Here is a 16,702-nt window from a genome sequence, read left to right on the forward strand (position 1 = left end):
CTCCCCCACTACTCCTCTACTCCCCCACTACTCCCCCTCTACTCCCCCACTACTCCCCCACTACTGCCCCACTACTCCCCCACTACTCCCCCACTACTCCCCCTCTACTCCCCCACTACTGCCCCACTACTCCCCCACTACTCCCCCACTACTCCTCTACTCCCCCACTACTCCCCCTCTACTCCCCCTCTACTCCCCCACTACTCCCCCACTACTGCCCCACTACTCCCCCACTACTCCCCCACTACTCCCCCACTACTCCCCCTCTACTGCCCCACTACTCCCCCACTACTCCTCTACTCCCCCTCTACTCCCCCTCTACTCCCCCACTACTCCACCACTACTGCCCCACTACTCCCCCACTACTCCCCCACTACTGCCCCTCTACTCCCCCACTACTCCCCCACTACTCCCCCTCTACTCCCCCACTACTGCCCCACTACTCCCCCACTACTCCCCCCACTACTCCTCTACTCCCCCACTACTCCCCCACTACTCCCCCCACTACTCCTCTACTCCCCCACTACTCCCCCACTACTCCCCCTCTACTCCCCACTACTCCCCCTCTACTCCCCCACTACTCCCCCTCTACTCCCCCACTCCCCCTCTACTCCCCCACTACTCCCCCTCTACTCCCCCACTACTCCCCCACTACTCCCCCTCTACTCCCCCACTACTCCCCCTCTACTCCCCCACTACTCCCCCTCTACTCCCCCACTACTCCCCCTCTACTCCCCCTCTACTCCCACACTACTCCCCCACTACTCCCCCTCTACTCCCCCACTACTCCCCCTCTACTCCCCCTCTACTCCCCCACTACTCCCCCTCTACTGCCCCACTACTCCCCCTCTACTCCCCCACTACTGCCCCACTACTCCCCCACTACTCCCCCTCTACTCCCCCACTACTCCCCCCTACTCCCCCACTACTCCCCCTCTACTCCCCCACTACTCCCCCTCTACTCCCCCACTACTCCCCCTCTACTCCCCCACTACTCCCCCTCTACTGCCCCACTACTCCCCCACTACTCCCCCTCTACTCCCCCACTACTCCCCCTCTACTCCCCCACTACTGCCCCACTACTCCCCCACTACTCCCCCACTACTCCCCCTCTACTCCCCCACTACTCCCCCACTACTCCCCCTCTACTCCCCCACTACTGCCCCACTACTCCCCCTCTACTCCCCCTCTACTCCCCCACTACTCCCCCTCTACTCCCCCACTACTCCCCCTCTACTCCCCCACTCCCCCTCTACTCCCCCACTACTCCCCCTCTACTCCCCCACTACTCCCCCACTCACCCTCTACTCCCCCACTACTCCCCCACTACTCCCCCACTCACCCTCTACTCCCCCACTACTCCCCCTCTACTCCCCCACTACTCCCCACTACTCCCCCTCTACTCCCCCACTACTCCCCCTCTACTCCCCCACTCCCCCTCTACTCCTCCACTACTCCCCCACTCCCCCTCTACTCCCCCACTACCCCCCCACTACTCCCCCTCTACTCCCCCACTCCCCCTCTACTCCCCCACTACTCCCCCTCTACTCCCCCACTACTCCCCCTCTACTCCCCCACTACTCCCCCTCTACTCCCCCACTACTCCCCCTCTACTCCCCCACTACTCCCCCTCTACTCCCCCACTCCCCCTCTACTCCCCCACTACTCCCCCTCTACTCCCCCACTACTCCCCCACTACTGCCCCTCTACTCCCCCACTAGTGCCCCTCTACTCCCCCTCTACTCCCCCACTACTCCCCCACTACTCCCCCTCTACTTGTCTCCCCCACTACTCCCCCACTACTCCCCCTCTACTCCCCCACTACTCCCCCTCTACTCCCCCTCTACTCCCCCACTACTCCCCCTCTACTCCCCCACTACTCCCCCTCTACTCCCCCACTACTCCCCCACTACTCCCCCTCTACTCCCCCTCTACTCCCCCACTACTCCCCCACTACTCCCCCTCTACTCCCCCACTACTCCCCCTCTACTCTCCCACTACTCCCCCACTACTCCCCCTCTACTCCCCCACTACTCCCCCTCTACTCCCCCACTACTCCCCCTCTACTCCCCCTCTACTCCCCCACTACTCCCCCTCTACTCCCCCACTACTCCCCCTCTACTCCCCCACTACTCCCCCTCTACTCCCCCTCTACTCCCCCACTACTCCCCCTCTACTCCCCCTCTACTGCCCCACTACTCCCCCACTACTCCCCCTCTACTGCCCCACTACTCCCCCTCTACTCCCCCACTACTGCCCCACTACTCCCCCACTACTCCCCCTCTACTCCCCCTCTACTGCCCCACTACTCCCCCTCTACTGCCCCACTACTCCCCCTCTACTCCCCCACTACTCCCCCACTACTGCCCCTCTACTCCCCCACTACTCCCCCTCTACTCCCCCTCTACTCCCCCACTACTCCCCCACTCCCCCTCTACTCCCCCTCTACTCCCCCACTACTCCCCCACTCCCCCTACTACTCCCCACTACTCCCCCACTACTCCCCCACTCCCCCTCTACTCCCCCACTCCCCCTCTACCCCCCCACTACTCCCCCACTACTCCCCACTACTGCCCCACTACTCCCCCTCTACTCCCCCTCTACTCCCCCACTACTCCCCCTCTACTCCCCCACTACTCCCCCTCTACTCCCCCACTACTCCCCCACTACTCCCCCTCTACTCCCCACTCCCCCCCCACTACTCCCCCACTACTGCCCCACTACTCCCCCACTACTCCCCCACTACTGCCCCACTACTCCCCCACTACTCCCCCACTACTGCCCCACTACTCCCCCACTACTCCCCCTCTACTCCCCCTCTACTGCCCCACTACTCCCCCTCTACTCCCCCACTACTCCCCCTCTACTCCCCCACTACTCCCCCTCTACTGCCCCACTACTCCCCCTCTACTCCCCCACTACTCCCCCTCTACTCCCCACTACTCCCCCACTACTCCCCCTCTACTCCCCCACTACCCCCCCACTACTCCCCCTCTACTGCCCCACTACTCCCCCACTACTCCCCCTCTACTCCCCCACTACTCCCCCTCTACTGCCCCACTACTCCCCCTCTACTCCCCCACTACTCCCCCTCTACTCCCCCACTACTCCCCCTCTACTCCCCCACTACTCCCCCTCTACTCCCCCACTACTCCCCCTCTACTTGTCTCCCCCACTACTCCCCCACTACTCCCCCTCTACTCCCCCTCTACTCCCCCACTACTCCCCCTCTACTCCCCCACTACTCCCCCTCTACTCCCCCACTACTCCCCCTCTACTCCCCCTCTACTCCCCCACTACTCCCCCACTACTCCCCCTCTACTCCCCCACTACTCCCCCTCTACTCTCCCACTACTCCCCCCACTACTCCCCCTCTACTCCCCCACTACTCCCCCTCTACTCCCCCACTACTCCCCCTCTACTCCCCCTCTACTCCCCCACTACTCCCCCTCTACTCCCCCACTACTCCCCCTCTACTCCCCCACTACTCCCCCTCTACTCCCCCTCTACTCCCCCACTACTCCCCCTCTACTCCCCCACTACTGCCCCTCTACTCCCCCACTACTCCCCCTCTACTCCCCCACTACTCCCCCTCTACTCCCCCTCTACTCCCCCACTACTCCCCCACTACTCCCCCTCTACTCCCCCTCTACTCCCCCACTACTCCCCCACTACTCCCCCTCTTCTCCCCCTCTACTCCCCCACTACACCCCCACTACTCCCCCTCTACTCCCCACTACTCCCCCTCTACTCCCCCACTACTCCCCCTCTACTCCCCCACTACTCCCCCACTACTCTCCCACTACTCCCCCACTACTCCCCCACTACTCCCCCACTCCCCCTCTACTGCCCCACTACTCCCCCTCTACTCCCCCACTACTCCCCCACTACTCCCCCTCTACTCCCCCACTACTGCCCCTCTACTCCCCCACTACCCCCCCTCTACTCCCCCTCTACTCCCCCACTACTCCCCCACTACTCCCCCTCTACCCCCCCTCTACTCCCCCTCTACTCCCCCACTCCCCCTCTACTCCCCCACTACTCCCCCTCTAGTCCCCCACTACTCCCCCTCTACTCCCCCACTACTCCCCCTCTACTCCCCCACTACTCCCCCTCTACTCCCCCACTACTGCCCCTCTACTCCCCCACTACTCCCCCACTACTGCCCCACTACTCCCCCACTACTCCCCCTCTACTCCCCCTCTACTCCCCCACTACTCCCCCTCTACTCCCCCACTACTGCCCCTCTACTCCCCCACTACTCCCCCACTACTCCCCCTCTACTCCCCCACTCCCCCTCTACTCCCCCACTACTCCCCCTCTACTCCCCCTCTACTCCCCCACTACTGCCCCTCTACTCCCCCACTACTCCCCCACTACTCCCCCTCTACTCCCCCACTCCCCCTCTACTCCCCCACTACTGCCCCTCTACTCCCCCACTACTCCCCCACTACTCCCCCTCTACTCCCCCTCTACTCCCCCACTACTCCCCCACTACTCCCCCTCTACTGCCCCTCTACTCCCCCTCTACTCCCCCACTACCCCCCCACTACTCCCCCTCTACTCCCCCACTACTCCCCCTCTACTCCCCCACTACTCCCCCTCTACTCCCCCTCTACTGCCCCACTACTCCCCCTCTACTGCCCCACTACTCCCCCACTACTCCCCCTCTACTCCCCCTCTACTGCCCCACTACTCCCCCTCTACTCCCCCTCTACTCCCCCACTACTCCCCCACTACTGCCCCACTACTCCCCCTCTACTCCCCCTCTACTCCCCCACTACTGCCCCACTACTCCCCCTCTACTCCCCCACTACTCCCCCACTACTCCCCCTCTACTCCCCCACTACTGCCCCTCTACTCCCCCACTACCCCCCCTCTACTCCCCCTCTACTCCCCCACTCCCCCTCTACTCCCCCACTACTCCCCCTCTACTCCCCCACTACTCCCCCTCTACTCCCCCACTACTCCCCCTCTACTCCCCCACTACCCCCCCTCTACTCCCCCTCTACTCCCCCACTCCCCCTCTACTCCCCCACTACTCCCCCTCTACTCCCCCTCTACTCCCCCACTACTCTCCCTCTACTCCCCCACTACTCCCCCTCTACTCCCCCACTACTCCTCCTCTACTCCCCCACTACTGCCCCTCTACTCCCCCACTACTCCCCCACTACTGCCCCACTACTCCCCCACTACTCCCCCACTACTCCCCCACTACTCCCCCTCTACTCCCCCACTACTGCCCCTCTACTCCCCCACTACTCCCCCTCTACTCCCCCACTCCCCCTCTACTCCCCCACTCCCCCTCTACTCCCCCACTACTGCCCCTCTACTCCCCCACTACTCCCCCACTACTCCCCCTCTACTCCCCCTCTACTCCCCCACTACTCCCCCACTACTGCCCCTCTACTCCCCCTCTACTCCCCCACTACCCCCCCACTACTCCCCCACTACTGCCCCACTACTCCCCCACTACTCCCCCTCTACTCCCCCACTACTCCCCCACTACTCCCCCTCTACTCCCCCACTACTGCCCCTCTACTCCCCCACTACTCCCCCTCTACTCCCCCACTCCCCCTCTACTCCCCCACTCCCCCTCTACTCCCCCACTACTGCCCCTCTACTCCCCCACTACTCCCCCACTACTCCCCCTCTACTCCCCCTCTACTCCCCCACTACTCCCCCACTACTGCCCCTCTACTCCCCCTCTACTCCCCCACTACCCCCCCACTACTCCCCCTCTACTCCCCCACTACTCCCCCACTACTCCCCCTCTACTCCCCCACTACTCCCCCTCTACTCCCCCACTACTCCCCCTCTACTCCCCCTCTACTCCCCCACTACTCCCCCTCTACTCCCCCTCTACTGCCCCACTACTCCCCCACTACTCCCCCTCTACTGCCCCACTACTCCCCCACTACTCCCCCTCTACTCCCCCACTACTCCCCCTCTACTCCCCCTCTACCCCCACACTACTCCCCCTCTACTCCCCCACTACTGCCCCACTACTCCCCCACTACTCCCCCTCTACTCCCCCACTACTCCCCCACTACTCCCCCTCTACTCCCCCTCTACTGCCCCACTACTCCCCCACTACTCCCCCTCTACTCCCCCACTACTCCCCCTCTACTCCCCCTCTACTCCCCCACTACTCCCCCTCTACTGCCCCACTACTCCCCCTCTACTGCCCCACTACTCCCCCTCTACTCCCCCTCTACTGCCCCACTACTCCCCCTCTACTCCCCCACTACTCCCCCTCTACTCCCCCACTACTCCCCCTCTACTCCCCCACTACTCCCCCTCTACTCCCCCTCTACTCCCCCACTACTCCCCCACTACTCCCCCTCTACTCCCCCACTACTCCCCCACTACTCCCCCACTCCCCCTCTACTCCCCCTCTACTCCCCCACTACTCCCCCTCTTCTCCCCCTCTACTCCCCCACTATACCCCCACTACTCCCCCACTACTCCCCCTCTACTCCCCCACTACTCCCCCTCTTCTCCCCCTCTACTCCCCCACTACTCCCCCTCTACTCCCCCACTACTCCCCCTCTACTCCCCCACTACTCCCCCACTACTCCCCCTCTACTCCCCCACTACTGCCCCACTACTCCCCCTCTACTCCCCCACTACTCCCCCACTACTCCCCCACTCCCCCTCTACTGCCCCACTACTCCCCCACTACTCCCCCTCTACTCCCCCACTACTCCCCCTCTACTCCCCCACTACTGCCCCTCTACTCCCCCACTACTCCCCCACTACTCCCCCTCTACTCCCCCACTACCCCCCCTCTACTCCCCCACTACCCCCCCACTACTCCCCCACTACCGCCCCACTACTCCCCCACCACTCCCCCTCTACTCCCCCACTACTCCCCCACTACTCCCCCTCTACTCCCCCACTACTCCCCCACTACTCCCCCACTACTGCCCCACTACTCCCCCTCTACTCCCCCTCTACTCCCCCACTAATGCCCCACTACTCCCCCGCACAGTGCAATACTCCAATTCAGCCATTGGCAATTCAGCCGTTGGGTGGGGGGCGCTGTTGAGCGGGCCTGTGACCGGACCTGAAAGCGCCCCTACTCTGCGGCTCTGCAGTTGCATACTATTGGGATTGTTGGGAGCAGCACGGAGTCTCGACTCAGGACTTATTTTATTTGGAATATAATCACTGTATACGCAAAAGTAGCCTAGTTTTAAGTTAAAATATTATAAATCTACATGCCTTGAGGATGTCATTCTTTATATAGCCTGCCTATCAGGCAAAAAAAAATATTCTAACGGAAACACTGATACCGTGATATATACTGTTACCGTCTATGCTTCAAATTATACCGTGATATAAATTTTAGACCATACCGTCCACCCCTAGGGTCATCACGTCACCATGTAGCGTGTGAATGACATTGAGTGGACTGGGATCAGCCGTCTCCTCATCATTTAAACAGGTTGTTACCTCGGATGTCTGAATCATCTGCAATTTGTTGCATTGTTAACTAGCTAACGTTTGATATATTGGTTGATGTATATTTCCTCAAATAGCTGGTATATTTAGAATTTTAATACATGCTTCAATATAACTGGCACCAAACAGAACACTGATATTCTGACGTGACAACCCTTCCTTATAGTTTCCTTGCCCAGGTGCAATCTCTAGTTTTATTTTTAGCAGCAGATTCACATGCTGTTCTGTCTCGGACAACTACAGCTAACACAGATATACAATGAACTGTTCTGTCTCAGACAGCTAACACAGAGATTGTTTATTGTTTAAAAGGATCCCCATTAGCTGCCACCTAAGTGGCGAGCTAGTCTTCCTGGGGTCCACACAGAAAGACAACAGAAAACACAAAACATAACAACATGAGATACATATTACAATCACAATGAATGATAATCTAAAAACAGTAAAACATTGTAGACATCATTATCAACATCAGAATATTTTGCTCACATATTTAAGTAGTGCATTCTCAGGTGGTATTTGAAAGACACTTTGCTATTCAATTTACTTATGTTCAGTGGGCAGTTATTCCAATGATTGATGGCACGATAAACAACAGTCCTCTTTAAAGCATTTGATTTTGGATGTGGTAACATAATCTGTCCATCATCGGCTGACCTAGTAAAATAAGAATGAACCTGACTGCATCTAACAATTTGTTTGTATAACAAAACAGGTTGAGATGAAAAGTTTTATTTTTAGCAGCAGATACACTGAACTGTTCTGTCTCAGACAGCTAACACAGTGATTCACTGAACTGTTCTGTCTCAGACAACTACAGCTAACAGAGATGCACTGAACTGTTCTGTCTCAGACAGCTAACACAGAGATACACTGAACTGTTCTGTCTCAGACAGCTAACACAGAGATACACTGAACTGTTCTGTCTCAGACAGCTAACACAGAGATACACTGAACTGTTGTGAGAGAGTGATTGAGAGAGAGAGTGATTGTGAGAGTGGTTGAGAGAGAGTGATTGTGAGAGAGAGTGAATGTGTGTGATAGTGAGAGAGTGATTGTGGGAGAGTGATTGAGGCTGCGGTTACATTAGGGCCGGAACGATTAGTTTCAGTTTCGTTTTTCAGAACGCTACGTAATGGCAGGCAAGTTAGACATCGTTTTGCCTCCTGAGCACCAAGTGATGTATATACATGTAGTACAATGCCAAAGCAGTAGGTGGCGATGTATTTCAAACATGAAGGCCATTTTCAACCAATCAGAAGGGTTGAACTCGCCACTACACTTCCTGCTAAAAAACAACAATCCACCATCTTTAAATACCTCTCGTGAGCCATTTTAGCAACGTAGCATTTATTTTTCAGCAAGAAACAAAGTGCAATAAAAGTGCAATAAACAAAACGGATACATTCACTGTGTGTTCTGCCTCTCATTTGTTGATGAAACAAAACCAACATCAACACAATTTACCACCAAGAGCGGATAGTTTAGTCTCACAAAAAGATCTCTGATGTTGTTAGCTACATGCTAATGTGAATGGCATTCTCCATGTATATAGTTAGCATCGAGGCTATTAACGTAGTAACGTTAACGCTAGTAGAAATAGATGAAAACTTTATTTAACAGATTGCAGAATGGGTACAATACAATACGGCTCAATACACACAATTGTTAAGGGTATGCAGACTGTTGTAGTTTGGACTGGGCAATAACTTGACAAGACAACACATGGTAGCCGCAGCTACTTGGGACAGCTCTGCTGTAAACACTGGAAATAACCGTGTGTGTTACACATGAATAAGCAATCTGAGGAGGACGCAGCTGATATCCTGTATAGCCTCCCCATATGGCCGGTTGGTGTCGGGAGACAGCAAATTATATTAATTATAGCGCGATATTTCAAGTGACTCCCAGAAATAGTTCTGATGTTTGGACTAATGGACGGAGTCGAGGTCCAGCCAGGGGAGAATTTGGCGTCGGTCTCTACTGCGCATGGGCATTGGGCATGAACGGCTCCGTATCTGATCTGCGCAAATTACATGGCACTGTTGCCAGGGAGTTTTCAAAACGAAAACACCCCTTGAGCGTTGCCGCTAGGAAAACGCGTTTTCCTGCCAAAACGGCGTTTCCTTTTAACTTGGACATGCAAACGTAATCATTCGAAAATACAACATTGCTGTTTTTCCCCAGTGTAACCATGGCCTGAGAGAGAGAGTGATTGTGAGAGAGTGGTTGAGAGAGAGTGATTGTGAGAGAGTGAATGTGTGTGATAGTGAGAGAGTGATTGTGGGAGAGTGATTGAGAGAGAGAGAGATTGTGAGAGAGTGGTTGTGAAAGAGTAATTGAGAGAGTGATTGAGAGTGATAGTGAGAGAGTGATTGTGTTTGTGAGAGTGAGCGTGATTGTGGGAGAGTGATTGTGGGAGAGTGATTGTGCGAGAGTGATTGAGAGAGAGTGGTTGAGAGAGAGTGATTGTGAGAGAGAGTGAATGTGTGCGATAGTGAGAGAGTGATTGTGAGTGATAGTGAGAGAGAGAGTGATTGTGTTTGTGAGAGTTTGTGTTTGCATTTTTCTATTGCAGTTTTGCACAATACATTTTCTTAAAATACCTCTGTACTATGTGAAATATGTCCTAGTAATACAAGAGTACAGTAATAGCCGCCATACCAGTGTTTTACCCCTTCAGAAGCATTTATATAGACATTTTAAGATAAATGAATATAACGTGATATATACCATTACCGTCTATGCTTCAAATTATACCATGATATACATTTCAGACCATACCATCCAGCCCTAGTGAGAGTGATTGTGGGAGAGTGATTGTGGGAGAGTGATTGTGAGAGAGTGATTGTGAGAGAGTGATTGTGAGAGAGTGGTTGAGAGAGAGTGATTGTGAGAGAGAGTGAATGTGTGTGATAGTGAGAGAGTGATTGTGGGAGAGTGATTGAGAGAGAGAGAGAGAGAGTGATTGTGGGAGAGTGATTGTGAGAGAGTGATTGTGAGAGTGATTGTGAGAGAGTGATTGTGAGAGAGTGGTTGTTAGAGTGGTTGTGAGAGAGTAAAAGTGCTCTTCTTTCTTGCAGATGATGACATGTATTTTTACATGATTTTTATAACTGATTAAACTCCACCACCACTGTTTGACTGTTGTCAGCGGTCAGTTATCAGGCATATGCATTGTTTATTCGTTTAATTGTCAGAGCAGAGAGCAGGTGGTTTATTAGTTTAATTGTCAGAGCGCAGAGAGCATGTGGTTTATTAGTTTAATTGACAGAGCAGCAAGCAGGTGGTTTATTTGTTTAATTGTCAGAGCAGAGAGCAGGTGGTTTATTCGTTTAATTGTCAGAGCAGAGAGCAGGTGGTTTATTTAGTTTAATTGTCAGAGCAGCGAGCAGGTGTTTTATTAGTTTAATTGTCAGAGCAGAGAGCAGGTGGTTTATTTAGTTTAATTGGCAGAGCAGCGAGCAGGTGGTTTATTTAGTTTAATTGTCAGAGCAGCGAGCAGGTGGTTTATTTGTTTAATTTTCAGAGCAGCGAGCAGGTGGTTTATTTGTTTAATTTTCAGAGCAGCGAGCAGGTGGCTGTATCCTGTGTCGGCTCTGATAGCATCCAGCTCTTTTATTCCCTGTGACTTCAGCTGACAGCAGCTGCCCATGTGAGCCCTGCTAGAAGCTCAGTGCACTTAGTTGGCATTCAGACCCCTCTTCCCACGGGCCCTCACACCTTCAATGGAGCTCTTAAATGCTGCTTTGAGGCAAACCCCTTATGCTCTCTCCCTGTGTGTGTGTGTGTGTGTGTGTGTGTGTGTGTGTGTGTGTGTGTGTGTGTGTGTGTGTGTGTGTGTGTGTGTGTGTGTGTGTGTGTGTGTGTGTGTGTGTGTGTGTGTGTGTGTGTGTGTGTGTGTGTGTGTGTGTGTGTGTGTGTGTGTGTGTGTGTGTGTGTGTGTGTGTGTGTGTGTGTTTGTGTGTGTGTGAGTGAGACACTTTGTGCATGCATGTATGTTTAGTTGCTACCTAGAAGTGGTTTCATGCTTAATACCGCCTCACAGCCTCACAAAGCCTCAGTAAAGCCTTCAGGGACTTTTAACCACCCGTCTCAGCTAACCTTAACCTCTCCTGCCCTCCCTGTGGGACAAGGCATCGGATCCAAACCAAGATCACCATCTGGGGGGGTTAAGAAGGCTGCCTTTGATAACAGGGCTGATAAGGCATTGAACTCCGATACGCTGTATTGAAAGGAATCGGGGGGTGGAATTAAAAACCTTTTGAAGAGGAGAGATGACTAGCTGGTGCTCTAGATAGGAGGAGTATTGTTAGTGTTTACAGAAGGAGGGATGGTGACATACAACCTTCAGCCCGAGGGTTGTAGGGTCAGTGACCCCATTTGATCTGTTGTATTTTGACCTTTGACCCTTACATGTACAAACTGACTTCTAGATTGTGGCGGTGGTCCAAGTCACAAATCTTTGATCTCTCTCTCTCTCCCTCTCTCTCTCTCAGTTTCTTGGAGGAGGTGACATTATCGATGGTCCACAGTGGTGACCGAGCACAAGGAGCAGGACGTCACAGCGGCAGCAGGCGCTAAACACACATGTACACACACACACGCACTCATACACGCACACACACACACACACACACACACACACACACACACACACACACACACACACACACACACACACACACACACACACACACACACACACACACACACACACACATACACACACACACATCTTCTGAATTCATAGAAACTAAAAACATTCCACCTCTCTCTCTTTGTCTCTTTGTCCCGGCAACGTGTCGAAGTGTCCTCGAGCAAAGACACTTTACCCCCCAACTACTCCCGATGGGCAGGTCGGCACCTTTGCACGGTCGCCTTCACCGTCGGTGTGTGAATGTGCTGTGAGTGAACGGGTGAATGTGAGGCATATAAGTTGCAAAGCGCTTTGGATAAAAGCTGCTATATGAATGCAGTCCATTTAAACAATAGTACTGAGTTATCGCCCAGCCCTGCTGATAAGTGAGAGAATCCTACGTTCGATGTCAGAATGTTTTGGTTGTTTGTGTTTTAAACTGTAAGTTCAGAGTGTTGAACCAAGCCCTATTTCCTACGACTCAGTGATGGTGTTCAAGGGTCCTTTCTCAACGCGCAATCCATGCTGTTCCTCATACTGGAAACCAAGCTTGTATTAATGTAAAGCAATGGGGCCATGCTTCAGTCTGTGCAACACCTTCTCCATAGTAGTGCTTTTTACCAGTGCATTTACTTTGCATTCCTTTTGTGTCTTTTTTTTTATCCACTTTTTCTCCTTATTTTTCGCCCATCCCAATTTCGCCTCACCAATTCTCCCTTCAATTCTCCCCTCCCCTGTCTCGAACATTGCTAGACTATGCCTCCCACTGGTCGGCTGCAGTGAGGACCAAGCCTTGCATCACGTGTCCCCTCCGATACACGAGGAGGCAGCCGTTGCATCTTTTCACCTGTACAGCGCGATCTCTCAGTGGCGAGGAGTAACGCGTGGGAGGCTCACGCTGCCCCCGACACTTCCTGATTCTGCTGTACAGGCGCACCAACCGACCTGTAGGAGTCGCTGTCCACAACGTCCAATCCCCACCCACCAGTTTTCCCACCCCTAACACTGCTAATTGTGTTAGTATGAATGACCAGCCAAGCTGGTAGCAACGCCGAGAGCTGGGACCTCGCCTCGCCATTTTACCCGTGTTGTATTTCCTGTACACACCTATGCCCATGTAGGTGTAGGTGGGAGGAGCTGAGACAGTAGAGGGGGAGGGGTTACTCTGCTCGCTGGCATGCGCTTCACATTCAAGGTGAGACACGACACGTACACCACAGAGGGAGTTGAGGCTATGCTGTACTTTTTCACAGGCGTAATTAACCCTAGCTGTTTTTGTAAAATGCAACAAGCGAATGGAAGCGGTTGAGTCACAGAGGAGGAGGGAAGACGGAAATATTTTCAACTCTAGTGAACGTCTGTTCACCTCCGTTTGACCCCTTCAATTGATCATTTCGATGTGACTCAATCGTGGATCAATTATGAATTAAAATCCAGCAATTGCATGTCCTATCTGTTGTCGGACATAAACATATTTGAGTGAACCGATTAAGTGATCGTTCCTCGCGCATTATGCTCATTCTCCGGAGACGGGTGGAGTGCGGACATTTGAAATAACATTACTTCATCTATAAATACAACACTGCATTATGCAATCTTGTAACAAATGAGATTTAGCTGAAAAAAGTTATCGTTTTTGTGCGTAGATCACTAGATTGACCAACTTCTTTTATTGAGGTTCAAAGCCTTTACTTGTTGATAACAAGATGAAGGCAGGCGTGGCAGCGGGAATGTCATTCACTCCAGTTGAAAGTGTTTATGTCTTCTCTCTGAGGAGGAGCTTGGTATCCAGTGTGAAGATGAGCTGGATGGTGCTGAGAACAGACTCCCCATCTCGCTTAAAATATGTACATTTAAGTTTGTTTATTTTTTACCCAGGGACAGTGCACATTAACACTTTAATCGCCGGAAACGCCGTAACTCGTCATTGCCCGCCATGCTCATTCTGCCGAAGACGCCGTAACACGTCTTTGATATCAATATTTCAAAAATCTGTGATCGAAATCATATTTCTCCTCCGGGGACCTGAGATATACTGCTGATCTCCACTCAACTCTCTAACGGTTCAAGAGCGCCATCTGGTGGCCGATCGGCAGATCGGCCAACAGGAAGTGACGCGCCAAACAGGAAGTGCTCATCCATATTTCGTCCGGGCACTCGCGATCGTTAGCCGGACTCCATCTCGACACACTGGATAATCAATCGCTCGCCCTAACTCAATAAACAACGTTATTTGGACGTATATAGTATTATACAACCTGGAAATGGTTCATCTAGATCAACATCCCATAATCGAAAACTGTCTACTCCAAGCTGATCGTCCAACGGCGCGAGGAAGATACGGTAAGATCCAGCGTTATTTTCTAACGTGTTCCATATAAACTGCTCTGATGATCATATGACCCACACTAGGTGAATGATATAACGTTGCCCACGGAATTATAAACGACCCCCCGCCCATCCGGCCAACATCAGATGATACGTAGTAACTTCTAGAAGTACCTCCAGTTGAAATTTTTTATCTGGCACCGATCGCTACCAAACTGTATTTGATCATCAATATAATGCATTTGGGGCTATAAATCAAGTTCTGGAGAAAGCTGCAGAAAACGATAAAAACATACTTATACTTTAGACCATATTTTAGTATGAATATGTGAATGAAAAAGTATAATGTTGCTACACCCTGAACAATGGATATAGGACATTGAATGGGCCATAATAATGTCAATTTAGCAATAGAATTTAAAAAGTTATAGCCCTGCAAAGAAGGGGAACTTCTCCATAGACAAATAGAGCTGGCTAGGGATGGTAAATTATGAATTTAACCATGGCGATCAAAGTGTTAATGAACATCTTCAGTTTCCACATCAATGTAAATGTGCCAGATTTGAGCTAATTAGCTAGTTTCCATCTGTAGTCCCTGCCTACCATGCACGTTATGGTGTGGGAGGAAACCGGAGTACCCAGAGGAAACCTACACAAACACAGGGAGAACATGCAAACTCCACACAGAAAGGCCCCCTGCTGGGGTTCGAACCCAGGACCTTCTTGCTGTGAGGCAGCAGTGCTAACCACTGTGCCACCGTGCCACTTATCGACCACAGGTAAAAGGTACAAATTGTACGTTATGTTATAGCCATATATATATTGACAAAAATGTACGAATTACAAATTAGTACATATATTACATATTCAAAAGAAGATTTCAGTTTTCAGAAATAGTCTCGCCCAAAACCTAACCTTAACTTTATATCTTAACCATAACCATTAAATGTTAAAACGAATCGTCATCATGAGGGTGGATTAGTCTAGTGGTGAGAGCACTCGCCCGCAAACCACAATCAGTGTTGGTTCAACTCCAGGTCACGCCATTTGTTTTGGACTTTCGCCAATACAAAATGTAAATATATTACTTATGGCTGTACATTATCTACCTTTTTCCTGTGGTTGATAAGTACTTTATTTACGTCTTCTGGTGATATTGTGTTACTGCGCTTCAACGGCATCATCGAGGAGTAGGAAGTAGGTGTCAAATGGTGAACTTACCATTTAAACCACGGCCCTACGTCTGCCGTGTCCCCACATGACGAGAGGTGTAACACGGTTTAAACCACGGCCCTACGTCTGCCGTGTCCCCACATGACGAGAGGTGTAACACGGTTTAAACCACGGCCCTACGTCTGCCGTGTCCCCACATGACGAGAGGTGTAACACGGTTTAAACCACGGCCCTACGTCTGCCGTGTTCCCACATGACGAGAGGTGTAACACGGTTTAAACCACGGCCCCTACGTCTGCCGTGTCCCCACATGACGAGAGGTGTAACACGGTTTAAACCACGGCCCTACGTCTGCCGTGTCCCCACATGACGAGAGGTGTAACACGGTTTAAACCACGGCCCTACGTCTGCCGTGTCCCCACATGACGAGAGGTGTAACACGGTTTAAACCACGGCCCTACGTCTGCCGTGTCCCCACATGACGAGAGGTGTAACACGGTTTAAACCACGGCCCTACGTCTGCCGTGTCCCCACATGACGAGAGGTGTAACACGGTTTAAACCACGGCCCTACGTCTGCCGTGTCCCCACATGACGAGAGGTGTAACACGGTTTAAACCACGGCCCTACGTCTGCCGTGTCCCCACATGACGAGAGGTGTAACACGGTTTAAACCACGGCCCTACGTCTGCCGTGTCCCCACATGACGAGAGGTGTAACACGGTTTAAACCACGGCCCTACGTCTGCCGTGTCCCCACATGACGAGAGGTGTAACACGGTTTAAACCACGGCCCTACGTCTGCCGTGTCCCCACATGACGAGAGGTGTAACGCGGTTTAAACCACGGCCCTACGTCTGCCGTGTCCCCACATGACGAGAGGTGTAACACGGTTTAAACCACGGCCCTACGTCTGCCGTGTCCCCACATGACGAGAGGTGTAACGCGGTTTAAACCACGGCCCTACGTCTGCCGTGTCCCCACATGACGAGAGGTGTAACGCGGTTTAAACCACGGCCCTACGTTTGCCGTGTCCCCACATGACGAGAGGTGTAACACGGTTTAAACCACGGCCCTACGTCTGCCGTGTCCCCACA

The 16,702-nt window shown here is 52.8% G+C and overlaps 1 protein-coding gene across 1 annotated transcript in view; it reads left to right on the top strand.

Moving 5' to 3' along the window:
- Positions 1-15,923, top strand: part of vps45 (vacuolar protein sorting 45 homolog) — a 56,460-nt gene extending 40,537 nt beyond the window's left edge. The window contains 1 exon segment of the mRNA XM_084313064.1: positions 11,967-15,923. Within this exon segment, the coding sequence (XP_084169190.1) occupies positions 11,967-12,051 (85 nt within the window). The 3' untranslated portion in view covers positions 12,052-15,923.
- The last annotated feature ends 779 nt before the right edge of the window (positions 15,924-16,702 follow it).

The sequence above is a fragment of the Notolepis coatsorum genome (assembly GCF_963971535.1).
Source record: "Notolepis coatsorum genome assembly, chromosome: 4".
Taxonomy (NCBI): Eukaryota; Metazoa; Chordata; class Actinopteri; order Aulopiformes; family Paralepididae; genus Notolepis; species Notolepis coatsorum.